The sequence below is a fragment of the Seriola dumerili genome, unplaced genomic scaffold, assembly GCF_002260705.1.
Source record: "Seriola dumerili isolate Sdu_G_001 unplaced genomic scaffold, Sdu_1.0 BDQW01000018.1, whole genome shotgun sequence".
Lineage (NCBI taxonomy): Eukaryota > Metazoa > Chordata > Actinopteri > Carangiformes > Carangidae > Seriola > Seriola dumerili.
The window spans coordinates 1,175,851-1,190,220 of record NW_019174273.1 but is presented as its reverse complement, the minus strand read 5'-3'; the positions used below and the strand labels follow the sequence as shown (position 1 = coordinate 1,190,220).

At 42.3% G+C, this 14,370-nt stretch overlaps 1 protein-coding gene across 2 annotated transcripts; it reads left to right on the top strand.

Annotated features, from left to right (window-relative positions):
• Positions 1–13,896, top strand: LOC111233455 (kinesin heavy chain-like). Of its 2 annotated transcripts, none has more exons than XM_022761283.1 (26): positions 1–757; positions 2,583–2,670; positions 3,142–3,215; positions 3,855–3,959; positions 4,328–4,376; positions 4,479–4,534; positions 4,708–4,795; positions 4,953–5,077; positions 5,180–5,284; positions 5,367–5,515; positions 6,361–6,509; positions 7,409–7,590; positions 8,320–8,388; positions 8,471–8,677; positions 8,796–8,927; positions 9,009–9,206; positions 9,398–9,515; positions 9,629–9,699; positions 9,777–9,886; positions 9,976–10,077; positions 10,160–10,220; positions 11,513–11,584; positions 11,666–11,770; positions 11,940–12,156; positions 12,242–12,339; positions 12,425–13,896. In XM_022761283.1, exons 1-25 carry the CDS (start codon positions 632–634, stop codon positions 12,319–12,321), a joined length of 2,838 nt encoding a protein of 945 aa, XP_022617004.1. In that variant the 5' UTR covers positions 1–631; the 3' UTR covers positions 12,322–12,339; positions 12,425–13,896. The 2 variants fall into 2 exon arrangements, with proteins under 2 accessions (XP_022617004.1, XP_022616996.1); XM_022761275.1 differs by having other exon boundaries at positions 8,775–8,927.
• Positions 13,897–14,370: the final 474 nt, after the last annotated feature.

Sequence of the window (14,370 nt, the reverse complement as noted above, 5' to 3'; positions counted from 1 at the left end):
TTCTTTTGCAAGTCAGGACGATGCGGCTGACTCTGCGCATCCTTTCCGGGCTCTCCCTCTGCAAACCGGGCAGCAAACCCTGACTGTGCCCTGCCGTTAAGGAGCACAAATACAACTCAGTCCGCTGTCGACGCGATTGTTGAGTGTCACCGCCGCACAGGGAGGGAGGCCTGTACAGTGGTGTGTTAGCTCCTCGCAGCGCTGCAGTTGATCCGGTTTGGCCATGGCGCAGCTGAGGAAACCCGGAGACACTCGGCTGGGATGAAGGGCGCGTTGCACGTCGGAGGTTTCTAAACTTTCACGCGGTGCGGGTTCCCGTAAACCCTACGTTTTACCCTCGGGAAACGGTTTGCTTGCCAATAATGATCTGAGACCGTGTTTTAGTAAATTGTGAACTCCCAGTTGACCCGGGACGCAGGGACAATTCTCAAGGCCCCGCTGAAGGTCCCTGAACCTCACTTTAGGCACCACCCTGCGTGAGACAGACTGATCCTCGCCTCTTTTCTAGCCTGTTTGTTTGTGTGTGTGTGTGTGTGTGGTCTGTGTGTGTGTTTGCTTGTTTGTTTGAGTGTGTGTACCCGCATTATTTGGAGGGGCAGTGTAAACAGTGCCAGCAGCAGCAGCAGCAGCCATGGTGGATGCAGCGGAGTGCGGGGTGAGAGTGATGTGCCGCTTCAGGCCTCTGAACGAGGCCGAGATCACCAGAGGAGACAAATACATCCCCAAATTCAAAGACGACGACACCGTGGTCATAACGGTGAGTGTGCCCTCTCACTGATGTTGTGATGATGATGATGATGATGATGATGATGATGATGATGGTGGTGGTGGTAGTGATTTGTGTGTAAACACTGCAGTGTGCTGGAGGAAGAAAGTCTCCTGGAGCCCTGCAGGCAGGCTGGGGATGCCAAGTGCGCAATATGCCTGTGATGCTTTAGAAGAATATTATATTATTATACCAATTATATCATATATCACAGAGATATAGTGTGTGAAAGTACTCCAAATAAACTCTAAACTGTAGGAATTTGTGGTGCTCTTGTGTCAGCTCAAACTTCAAAGCTGCCTCTATGTACTGTATTTGATGCAAATGTACTTTTTAAAACAGAGCCAAATACCTCATGTCAAAACATGTTCTACTGAAAATAGACACATGCTCTACTACTGCATGACAGACTGTTACTAATAATATTTCATCAATGTATTCAAACAATAAGAACCTCAGGCTGTGTTGTCTTTGGACTCACTGCAGCAGTGGGCACAAACACTGACTCATTGTCAACACAACTGGGACTATTCTAGTACTCAACAGACTCATAGCTCCTTGCTGCAGCATTTAAATCTATAATTCAAATAGTTTAATCATATAAAATTGATATTTTATGTGTTTGCATCCAAATCTTATTTATCAAATAGCAAAATTGTTGTGTTTAAGTGGAACAGGAGATACACAGATCATAAAGGATTTTAGTGATTCTCTGCTGTGATGCATTAAAAAAAAATTTGTTTTGAAAATAGAACTTTAAATGTAACCACACAAACAAAATCAAACATATGTGGGAAACAGAGAAAACAATCTTCTTCTACAGCCTTTTTAAGCAGTCATGGCTTCAGTTCAAAGCTTTATAGCTATATTAAAACTGATCCACAGAGTTTTGCTGCAGAGGAAAACGCTTTGATTTTTTTCAATCACAAATGCCGTTATAATTTGGAGGAGTCAAAGGTCATTTTCACACTGACTCACCATTATAAATGTGCTGATTCAGGAGGCCACAGGAAGTTAGGGAGGGTTACATCAATACTGTGCTTAACCACAGTGTGAAACCATACACATACATATTATATAGGGTACTCCTGAGAGGCCTGAGATTTGGGTTTGGTTTGTTTGTTTTCTACTCCATGGAATTCCAGGTGGGTGAAGATAACACAGACAATTTCATATTTGGGTCAGAAGGTTTAGATGATTTATTGCAAAGTCATTTTAATCTCCAACCTCAAATATCAGAAGTTAAAGCAAGAGGACAGAAAACACTGCACTGGTTATTGCTTGAATCTTAACGAGTGTTATTTCTCTAAATGCCCAGCCTGAAAACTGTGTTTTCTGTCCCTGTAGAGCCTGTAAGTTTGTTGTTTGTCTTCTACCTGCTCTGCCAGGACAAACTGCGCGTAACCGCCTTGTGCCATCAATCAAACCGCAGAAACACATTACTGAGGCCGTGCGCTCTGATACTGTCGGTGTCAGTGGTTTGTCTGCTTCGTTTTGGGTGTTCAGAGAGAGCGAGAGCACTGCTGTTGCTGCTTCCAAGTGCTGAGAGCTGCTTTTCACAGCAGCGATCCTTCCACCCCTGAGACAAAGAGTCAGTAGTTGGACATAGGCAGGGGGAGTGATGGATGGCCAGACTGACAGATCCTGGAAGTTATTGGAGTGTTTGCAGCTCAGGATTCTGTGCACAGTGGTGGAATATTAACTACAATACATTAATATTTATATGCAACCATTTGCCATGCTGTTGTCAGTTGTATTGTAATCCACTGTCATCTCCCTGTTGTTATTAATGTGTATGTCTGTTGGTCTGAAACAGGGTAAACCCTACGTTTTCGACCGCGTGCTGCCTCCAAACACGGCACAGGAACAAGTGTACGACCAGTGTGCCAAACAGATAGTTAAAGGTACGGTATGAAGGTTTAAACCTGCTGGAGGGAGACGGAGGAAACGTTGTTATGTAACGTTAATCTACTGTATATCAGCACACAGACTTAATCTGTCCTCCATCTTTTATCCTCAACTCTCTTTTTATTCTTAGTTTATAATGGAGCTGTAGAAATGGCATTTTACACTAGGTATAAGCACTTGGCATTAGTCACTTTAAAAAAAATCCATACATGTTTAGTTTATGTTATTTACTATGTTTCTGATCTTAAATGATCATTTCTACATTAAGCTCTTTGTGTAGCCATGTTTAAAAGAAGATGTTTTATTAGTAGCAGCTGTGTTAGTGATAGACATAGCAGATAGTGATGCACTAGTAGTTTAGGTTTAATAATACAGTATCGATAGTAGTAAAAAATAGTAGTAACAGAAGTAATAGCATTACCAATATGTGTGTAATTTTCCATATTTATGTTTCTGTGTCATTGCAGATGTGCTGGGCGGCTACAACGGGACCATCTTTGCCTACGGACAGACGTCCTCAGGGAAGACACACACCATGGAGGTGAGAGACTCATCTGGTCCAGTACAGTATTTCAAAAACACAGAAGTCAGTTATCAGAAATATCTCAAGCCAGATGTTAAGATGACTGATATAGAAGCCCTCAATTCCTCCACTTTTTGTATATTTACTGTCAATCAATCAACCCATCGATCAATCCCAGAGTACAGCGCAGCAGTGACTTTTATTTAAGCTTCTGTCTCCAGTCAGAAGATTAGAGCACAGCAGCCATTGTGTAACAGATTTACCCCAAACACTAAATCCATACAAGGTCTTACAGGAAGGAATCAAACAGGAATCAAAAGCCTGATATCAGAGATTGTCCTGTACCAGGAGGGTTTGATTCCTGCCAACAGCAAAGCCTTTCAGCAAGGCACTGACGTCCAAATTCACTGTCTGTGGAGAAATTTACAGATAACGTAGAAAAAATAGAGTTTTGGCACGGACTGACTCTCAGAGGAGATCAGCATCATGAGTGCAAATTACTTCAGCTCGTAGACTAATCCACCTAGACAGCAGCCGAAAGCCTCTGTTTAATTCTCTGATGTGATCTGTGATGAAGAACCTTCACTTCACTGTCTGTTTGGTTGTTTGGAAACGTACATTTTGTATTAAAACGTCAATCTCCACCGTTGTGCTCAGGGCAAACTGCACGACCCCCAGCTGATGGGAATCATCCCTCGCATCGCCCACGACATCTTTGACCACATCTACTCCATGGACGAGAACCTGGAGTTTCACATCAAGGTAGACAAATATGTTTGTCACAGCACAAACTTATAAATTCTCATAAACTCAGAATGAAAGTTAAGGCTAAAAAAATAATTATGTAATGATGAGAATCCCAGTTGTGGCTCAACACAGCTATTGAATTTGCATTGAAGGTGATTTATCCACCAAACATAAACTGTCTCAGACATAAAAAATGATCTAACAACATATCTAGATATAATATATGTTACATATCTAAATATCTAAATCACACACTTCACAAGAAACCAGTCCTAGTGCAAAGATTCAGATAGCTGATGTTGTAGAATAATTATTTGGACCTTGATCATGTTTGGAAATGCTTCAAGGTGTGGAGTAAGATACTGATGTGTTTCTCTGTGCAGGTCTCCTATTTTGAAATCTACTTGGACAAGATCAGAGACCTGCTGGATGGTGAGTGTGCAACATTTAAGACAAATTTAGGTGACATTTAGTGGGAATATTTTGCATTATAGATTTTATTAAAAGTCATTTGATTCTTTGGTTTATTTTAAGTGTCGAAGACAAACCTCTCTGTGCATGAAGACAAAAACAGAGTGCCCTACGTCAAGGTTGGTGAACTTGAGATAAGACAATACACCAAGACTCTCTTCCTGACAGCTAATGAAACGCTTAAATGTTTCCTTTGGGATAAAAATAAAGTAGTGACTCTACATTTGCTACCTTTTGTAGCAGAAAGAGCAATGATATCTCACTTGTTTTGTTACCTCTCTCTCTCTCTCAGGGTTGTACTGAGCGTTTTGTGTCCAGTCCAGAGGAGGTGATGGATGTTATTGATGAGGGCAAAGCCAATCGGCATGTGGCAGTGACCAGTACGTATCACTGCATCTGTACTTATTTTAATGTTTGTATCTCCATTTTCATCCACGCTAGCGGCTTAGCTCCATGGATAGCAACAAATATTGGATGGAGTAGCTGCTAGCAGTTGCTGTAGACCACCTGTAATAATGTTTTTAAATCATTTTCTAGACATGAATGAGCACAGTTCTCGCAGCCACAGCATCTTCCTCATCAACATCAAGCAGGAAAACATTGAGACGGAGAAGAAGCTGTCAGGGAAGCTCTACCTGGTCGACCTGGCTGGCAGTGAGAAGGTCAGTCTTAGATAGAGTTAATGTTTAGTGAAAGGTGCTTACTGTTGTTGAGTTTTATGAAGTAAAAATGTTATAAAATCTGTATATTGTCTGTTTGAACAGGTCAGTAAGACGGGAGCTGAGGGAGCAGTGCTGGATGAGGCGAAGAACATCAACAAATCCCTGTCTGCGCTGGGAAACGTCATCTCAGCACTGGCCGAGGGAACAGTAAGTTCATCATCATTCTGTCTCCACATATTTGAAGAAACGCAGCACCAAGCAACACTTAATGATAAATTTGATTTTTCAGAAAACCCACGTGCCATACAGAGACAGTAAGATGACTCGAATCCTGCAGGACTCCCTGGGAGGAAACTGTCGCACCACCATCATCATCTGCTGCTCGCCATCCATCTACAACGAAGCCGAGACAAAGTCCACGCTCATGTTTGGACAGAGGTACGTGTGACACCTAACATTCAGCGCCTCAGCCCTGACCAGCTGATAGGTGGCGTATTGAATAAAGTGTGTGTGTGTGTGTGTGTGTGTGTATGATGGTCCTCATCTGACGTCAGAGCTAGAAGCCAGATGGCTCTGAGTTTCCCGCTGTGCATCCTGGTTTATTCCTATTTAAAGATCCCACAACACCTCGTTTCTTCATCTCTGTTGTTCATTCAGACAGTGACACTGACAGAGATGATGGCAGTGGATGCAAGATAAAATGAGATAGTGTCTACACAGTTCAAACTGCTTATGTAATAAAGCATTCAGCAGCAGCAGTGACGGGAGATGACTGATGAGCCATCTGCCTGAGAGACGGAGAGGAAATGAGGGCTTCAGTTTGAAATGAGATTTCCATCATTAGAGGAAAGATCTGGATGGCTGGACTTCCTCTGACAGAGAGCAACATGTCAGCCTCACACAATAGACTGCATTACCCAGTGAACATGTTTAGATTATATTCATTATATTCTCCTAATACATACAGTTAACAATAAAAAAGAATGAGGAATCTTTATTTAACATATGTGATATTGGCACCATGAAAAACACTTGATTTGGGGCTTCATAGCCAAGACTTTGGCCTTTAATACAGAATTTATATAATTTAAATCCACCCTCACAAGTGTTTTACTCAGTTTAGCTCTGCGGTACAACAACGGAGGGAAGGAGATGTCAGTGAGATACAGAGGAGAGGATTAATCAGGGCAGTTAATTAAAACTGTGCATGCGTGCGTGGTGCTTGAGTAACCTGTTGACTTAAACAACAAACTTAACTCTGCTCTGTGTCCGTGACTGTTTAGAGCCAAGACCATCAAGAACACAGTGTGTGTGAACCTGGAGCTGACAGCTGAGGAGTGGAAGAAGAAATATGAGAAGGAGAAGGAGAAGAACAAGAGCCTGAAAGGCATCATCCAGAAGCTGGAGGCCGAGCTCAACCGCTGGAGGAACGGTGAGATACAAACAGGGCAAACTGGTAAACCACACACACAGACGCAGGGGAGAAAGAGTGAGCTGTTAGCCACCGTGCAAACTGGTCTTATTCTGGGGTTGGTGCCCAAGCACTGCCGTGTCTGGTTACCAGGTTGCAGGTGTGTTTACAGTTGTGTTGTGTTTACATCACTGCCGATCAGAGCCGGTTGTACCTTTTCCTTCTACCGACAAAAGCTGGATGTTTGCAAGAGTTGTTCGATTATATTCAAACACACTGTCTGTTGTCTCTCCTCTGAGCAGTATCTCCTGCACAGCATCTCTCTGCCTTTTTTCCATCTCTGTTGCATGGTAACCACTGAAGCCCCCGCCTCTCTGTCGCTCTCCCCCTTTTCCTCTTTGCCTTAATGTGTTTCCATACCTCTCTCTGGCTGTCGTTTTTTATTTTGTAATTCCCTTGAGGACGCTGATAACGCTCCTTAGCAACAAATTAGCTCAGCTGCAGCCTCTGAAGCCTACGCTCTTTATAAATGTAAATGTAGTGACAGGGAGGTACACACACACACGCACGCGCGTGCGTGTTATGCTGATGCAGTGTTTCTGACATGAGTCAGCTGCTGGCTTCATGCCGAGCCATTTATTGAGAGCTGCACATCCCCTTCTCAGTCTGTCCTCTGCTCCATCTTTTCATTTGCTGTTGGCGCTCATCACTATTGAAGCAAACCTCAATAAAAAAAAAATTAAAAAAAATCAATAATCATCGTAAGTTCTTTATCTGCTGAAGTCACACTGCCGCTAACAGGCTGTGCACACACTGTTAGTTTTGTTTTAAGGCACATACCCATGAGACAATATGATGATATGATTTTACTGGATGTTAATGGACGAGTAAATGAACTAACAGATGCATGTAACCTACAGGGGAGAACGTTCCTGAGGAGGAACAGCTGAGCTCTAAAGACCAGAAGAACGTCGAGCCGTACGACAACACTCCCATCATCGACAACCTGCTGCCAGCCGGAGGAGGCGTCTCAGTTTCCGGCGAGGAGGGGAGCAAGTACGAGGAGGACATCACCAACCTGTACAAGCAGCTGGATGACAAAGTGAGACTCCTCACCCTTCTCCACATTTCTATGGATATTGATGATTGTGGGTTAATGAAATGTAATGCTGGGACCACTTTATCCACTACAGCAACTCCGGTCAGAAAGTGAAGGCAGACACAGGGAACAGTTCTTGCTTTTTGATCTTTATTTAGGTTTAGATGATTGGTAGCACAGCATATTGAATGATCCACTGACGCAGGAATTTAACTGAGAATGGTTTCCTGCAAACAGAATAAAACAGAAATAATATTTAACAGATTAGATTTAAATACTGAAGACACTAGGCTTTATACTGAACAAAATAGCTACTAGAATAGCTTAATTAGCATCTCACATACACACACACACACGTAACACATGCAACACGGCTAATTAGCTAGTATTAGCTCAACCGAGAGTGAGTCAATAACAACAGAGTCTAGGCAACATAACAGAACCTACATATAAAGTTATCTCATATAAACAAATGGTTTTTCGAGCTATTAATAACTTTCATCAAATGCATTCTCTGTACACAAGGGAAACCCGTCGGTTACTATGGTAACACTAACTCCCGAATGTTAGTAACCTACAATGCACCTGGGCTGACCGAAAGGGTGCCTGAATAAAATTAACAACATATAACTCAGTGTGACCAGTTAACAGGGGGCTCATAACTGGAAACAGTTGGGAAATAACAACAATGGATAAAGGTTTAATTTACTCTTATTGAATATATTTTTACAGGATGATGAGATCAACCAACACAGTCAACTGGCTGAGAAACTCAAGGAGCAGATGTTGGATCAGGAAGAGGTTTGTCCCTTCTGTTTTATCAAACTGTAAGAACTCATTTTGTTGGATATTAATGTTTCCTGTCCTTTATGCATGCTCTCAGCTGCTGGCATCAACGCGGCGCGACTACGAGAAGATCCAGGAAGAGCTCTGCCGGCTGCAGACGGAGAACGAGCTGGCCAAGGAGGAGGTGAAGGAGGTGCTGCAGGCCTTGGAGGAGCTGGCTGTCAACTACGACCGGAAGAGCCTGGAGGTGGAGGAGCGAGAGCAGACCAACCTGCAGCTGACGGAGGAGCTGACCCACAAGACGGTGGGTCAGCTTTGTGTTAAATGTGTGCTCTATATATTTCACAATGTTTTCAATGCATTATGTCAATGAGTTGTCCCCGTGTGTCTGTTGTGGACAGGTGTTGCTCTCGGCGGTGCAGAGGGAGCTGAGTCAGCTGCAGGAGCTAAATGGCCTGCAGAGGAAGAGAGCCTGCGAAGTCCTCAATCAGCTGCTGCGAGACCTCAGCGACATTGGCGCCATCATCGGCACCAGTGACGTCAAGACCGCTGCGGTGAGGATGAGCACACACACACACTTAAATACAGCACATCATATCCCACACTCACACCCTAACCTGTTCCTCCATCCTCAGTCTTCAGAAACGAAGGGGAACGGCTCGGCGGTGGAGGAGGAGTTCACCGTCGCTCGCCTCTACATCAGCAAGATGAAGTCCGAGGTGAAGTCACTGGTCAACCGCAGCAAGCAGCTGGAGAGCGCTCAGGCCGACGCCCACCGGAAGATCCAGGCCAATGAAAAGGAGCTGGCATCCTGTCAGCTTCTCATCTCCCAGGTAACTGTCACCTTGGGCCATAGTTATAATCACTGTAACTATATCATCATCATCATAACTCACTAGTCATAGTTATGATAAATAAAAATTGGGTCAGCTATGCAGGTATTTTCAAAATTCAGTGCCCCATGACTGAATGTTGTGAATGTTGACTGGCGTTGAGGTGTTTATGTTGTCTCCTCTGTGCACAGCACCAGGCCAAGATCAAGTCTCTGACCGACTACATGCAGAACATGGAGCAGAAGAAGAGGCAGCTGGAGGAGAATCAGGATGCTCTGACTGAGGAGCTCGCCAAACTGCAGGCTCAGGGTCAGCACACATCCAGGGTCAAATCCACTTAGTTTTATTTTGTTAGATAGATCTTAAATTCATGCCACATCACAAACAGTACAAACTAAATTGTTGTCTTTGGTGTTTCTTAGAGAAAAGACACGAGATGTCGGGGCTGGAGAAGGAGGACATCAGCAGACTGGATGGGGGCGAGGAGATCAAGGTGAATTAAAAGGACTGTCACTATTCACAGTAGGAAATGATTGTGTGTAATGTTTTTTTGTTGTCACTGTCCTCCAGAAAACACTGGAGGAGCAGCTGGAGAACCACAGGGAGACTCATCAGAAGCAGCTCAGCCGCCTCAGAGATGAGATTGAAGACAAACAGAGGATGCTGGATGAACTGACAGAGTGAGGAAACATCAATAATACTCAAATAATTGATACCTATACAATGTCAAAATGTTTTATTTTTGTGTCTATTTCGGTTTGTCTCACAGTCTGAACCAGGGTTTGTTACTGGAGCAGGAGAGACTCATGTCAGATTATGAGAAACTGAAGGCTGAGGAGCAGGAGAAGGATACAAAGCTGCAGAAACTCATGTAGGTCCCAGTTGACACTTGGATGGAGCTCAGCTTAATATGTTTTGTCAATGTTACTATAGTATATCTGTTTTCTGTCCAGGCTGCTGAATGAAGAGAGGGAACAGGCCAGAGAAGACTTGAAGGGGCTGGAGGAAACAGTGGTGAGTCTAACAACTTGTATTCTACTACTACTGCCATAAAAATGTTGTAGTATAGGATTTCATAAAATGTCATAGTATGAGAGCAGAGCAATTGATGGAGGTGACTTCCTGGTGATGGAGGAGACTAAATAACTTTTACTCCAATCCGGGTTCCCCCTTCTATAAATCAAATTGGATTCACCCACCTCCTGTTTGACAGTCTGACCTTTCACCTTGGCTTTGCGGTAGAAAGGATGCTACAAACATTTCGGTAACTTCAATTAAATATCATTACAGAAGAATGTAAATACATGACACCAAATGCCTTTGTGTAGCTCTTTCATAGCTTGGAAGTCATGTCAAAGTTAGTAGTCTCAAATTGACATTGAATTCACAGCTAAGCTAACTTAGCATGCTTTTCCCCACATGGGCTAACTGGTTCAAGCTTCTCTGTTGACTTTCAAACATCTTAACTCATATCATTGATAAGAAATGTAGGAAAAGTCAAAACTGTAAACAATGGTCGAGAGGGGAAGACAGCTTACAGTGTTTTAGTGAGGAATTTTATATTATGTTTCTGTTTGTGTGCACTTTGCCTCCATATTTGGTCAAGACATTTTCTCTAAATGTCAAGACCAAAAAAACCCTTTCAAAGTTAGGAATTTGCAGCTGTAAAACCAGACAACTTTCAAACTTGCAGATAGCTCAGGAGAATAAAAAAAATCTCAACTCAAGGACCAGTGTCTAGCTTTTAATGGAGCTTTGAAACACGTCAGTCTTGCTGACATTAAAGTGAAGAACAAGTGTTAGTCAAAAAGTCTTTTCACTACCTCAATCCAAATGCAGAACAGTTCAACAAAAGTAGTTTGTAATGACCTTTATTTTTGCCCAGGCAGAAACTGGAGCTGGCAGGTAAATCAAAAAAATGCTTGGGCTGAATGAGCCAGCACAGGATCACTCAGACAAAGCAGTTCTTGAGGTCAGGGACAGAAGGCTGAAGTGATTACCAGGGTTCAGACAAGAGAGGCAAGTCAGGGACAAACAGGTTCGGCCAGAGAGTCTTGGATTTTATAATTTACATAATTCCAGGATGACTCTAACCTTGAGCTTCTAAGGTTCATTTAAAGGTATATTGGATTGTTTCAGTGGACATTTGGGAGAGGCAGTGTCTAAAACACTATAACATTTATTTTTAACTTTCCTGGCACTGGCAATGTGGTGGATTTTTGTAAGAAAAAGAATTATTACCTGTAGTGAGGCTTGCTATCAGTTGTGTCTCAACCATAATAAATGATTTCTTTCTTCTTCCTCAGGCCAAAGAGCTGCAGACTCTGCACAACCTCCGTAAACTCTTCATTCAGGACCTAACCACACGGGTTAAAAAAGTACATCACCTGTTTTTTTTTGTTTTTGTTCAGTATTAGTTTCTCTCAAAATCACAGTTTAACACTGTCTATTTCTTCTAGAGTGCAGAACTGGACTGTGAGGAGGGACTTGGCAACGTTGCCCAGAAACAGAAGATCTCCTTCCTGGAGAACAACTTGGAACAGCTGACCAAGGTCCACAAGCAGGTAAAGTTACATGAACATAAAACTGTCTGAATAGTATTCCCTCCAGCCAGTGATGAAAGATGAAGTACCTAGTTTCTTCACTTGCACTAATAGTTCTGGTCTATTACCTGCAGTAGATCAGGATTGTTGTAATTGTAGTTCAGTAATGTAAATGTACTTCTCTTCTCAGCTGGTTCGAGACAACGCAGACCTTCGCTGCGAACTGCCCAAGCTGGAGAAGCGTCTGCGTGCCACGGCTGGGCGAGTCAAAGCCTTGGAGAATGCCCTGAAGGAGGCCAAGGAGAACGCAATGAGGGACCGCAAGCGCTACCAGCAGGAGGTTGACCGCATCAAAGAGGCCGTGCGGGCAAAGAACATGGCCAGGAGGGGGTACTCTGCTCAGATTGGTGAGATTAGTTTTTTTACATATGCAGTAGAAAAAAAAACTGACAACTGACAGTGTGGAGTTACCATTTGCTCTTTGTGTCTCAGCAAAGCCCATCCGTCCAGGCCATCATCCATCACTGTCATCCCCTATCAGCACCTGCATCAGAGCCGGAGTCACCCACTAAAAACCACAAGTTAACCCAGTGAGTTCTTATAATGGCATTTCAAATTTCTGAATGCCTGTAAAAGGTTTAACATTTTGATGATTTAGATATTTTCTTCCTGCAGACAAACCATAAACAACTCAAAGCATGCCCTCCACCTGGAACCACAAGCACCACCCATCCTGCTGGAGCACCAGTGGGAGACCATCACAACAGACTGTCATCGCTCGGAGAATCCAAACATAGTGCATATACCGATATGAGATTTGCTAAATGTAGATCAGAGGCCTCATTTATAAGGTGTTGTGTTTATGTCCTAAATTATGCTCCAGATTATAGATAGTTTCATTTGTATTCATAATTATGCAACAGAATAAAGTGTAACATTTATAAATGAGGCCCTGAGTTACGACATGAATAAGTTTGCAACTACAGTTTGTACGGCTTAGAGAGCCAGGCAGAGCAGATTTATAATTTAATCTTAAACCAGCATTTAAATGAAGGAGTTTGACATTCTTATTCGCTTTCTTGCCAAGAGAGAGAGGTGGTTAACAGTCAAAAAAACAGACCTCATTAAATTGCAAGTGGGATTGGCTCACCTCAGGGGAGGTAAAAATCTTAAGAAAAGTTCTGGCCTTTAATTTTTTAAGGTTAAGTATTTGAGTTTCAGAATCTTGTATGTTGAAATTATTCTAAGATGTGGTTGACTGTATTGCACTGCAGGGACACTGACCAGCCAATCAGATGTTCCTTGGACTGAGAGAACAGTACAACAGTCTGGAGAAGGCTTTAAATCTTCTTAAATTCTTTTCCATAACATTTCAGGATGTTGTAATGATGTAAAGTTCCCGATCATTCAGCATCCTTAAAAACAAAGAGATGGAGTGAGAATAATGCAACAGAAACACTAAAGCAGACAAACTTAATGATCATCCTATTGATTGGCTCTCACTCTGCCACACCTCGTGCCTTTAGAAACACCTGGACCACCAGAATGAAAGACTTGTGCTGGTTTACCTTTTGTTCAGCAAAAGGTAAATTAAATTACCAGAAATGAGGCTACAAGGTTTTGTAGAAAAAACGTCCAATTAAAAGCAAAAGATTGTAATCAGTCTTTACCCTCTAATCAAAGATATATTAGTCTGTGCTGCCAGCTGAGCATGCTTTTGAATGTATATATCTCGGTGGATGTGTCCTCTAATTTTATCGGCCAAGAACGTAAATAGACTGGGAAGCTTTTGAGATAACAGAGCTTCAGGCTTCAGATCAGTTGCTTTCGTTGCCCGAGAATGAGCCCCATTATCAGCTTCTTTATTTGACGTTTAATCGTTCGATTGTGGTTGTTTTGAGCGAGCCGGGCAGCTGCAGTCACGCTGAATAAATGAATGTAACTGCATGAACCAGAGCTTGTGTTAAAGGCATGCTCAGGGAGGACAAACTGAGGCAATTGTATACACAATGCATTTACCTCATCACGATGTACATTTTAAGTTTGCAGAATGTTTTTTTAGTTCCCTTCGTTTCTTTTGGCTGCGGCATCATGTCTCTGAATAATACCTGCAACAGATAATAAAAGATATATCTATTTAACTTTCATTTTTGTCCTTATTTTTGACAAAAAGATGAAAGACAACTTTCAGATATCTTCATGATATAATCTTTAATCCCTATACATATATTCCCTCTGTAACATTGCACATTATCATTATCAGTTTTGGACAGAACAGACAGATGGGGTATTTTGGTCAGGTCACAATTAAATTAATAAAAATAATCAAATAATAGAAAAATCTTCTTCACACAATCACATATAAAGTTCTACATATTGAATACAACAATGTAACAGGACAGTTAAACCATTGTATCTGTACAAATAGATTTTCACATGTTTTTGTCACATATTTCACATACTTTATGATATACTGCACTTTTGGCCAAACATTACAGAAAACCCAAGGTTTACTGATGTAACCTTGGTTCTCTGAGTCTTTAAAGGTTCCAGAGAGTGAGTTTCTCTTCCAAACCTTGGTCAAATAATATTTAGAAATAATTTTTAGAGAGACTTTTATC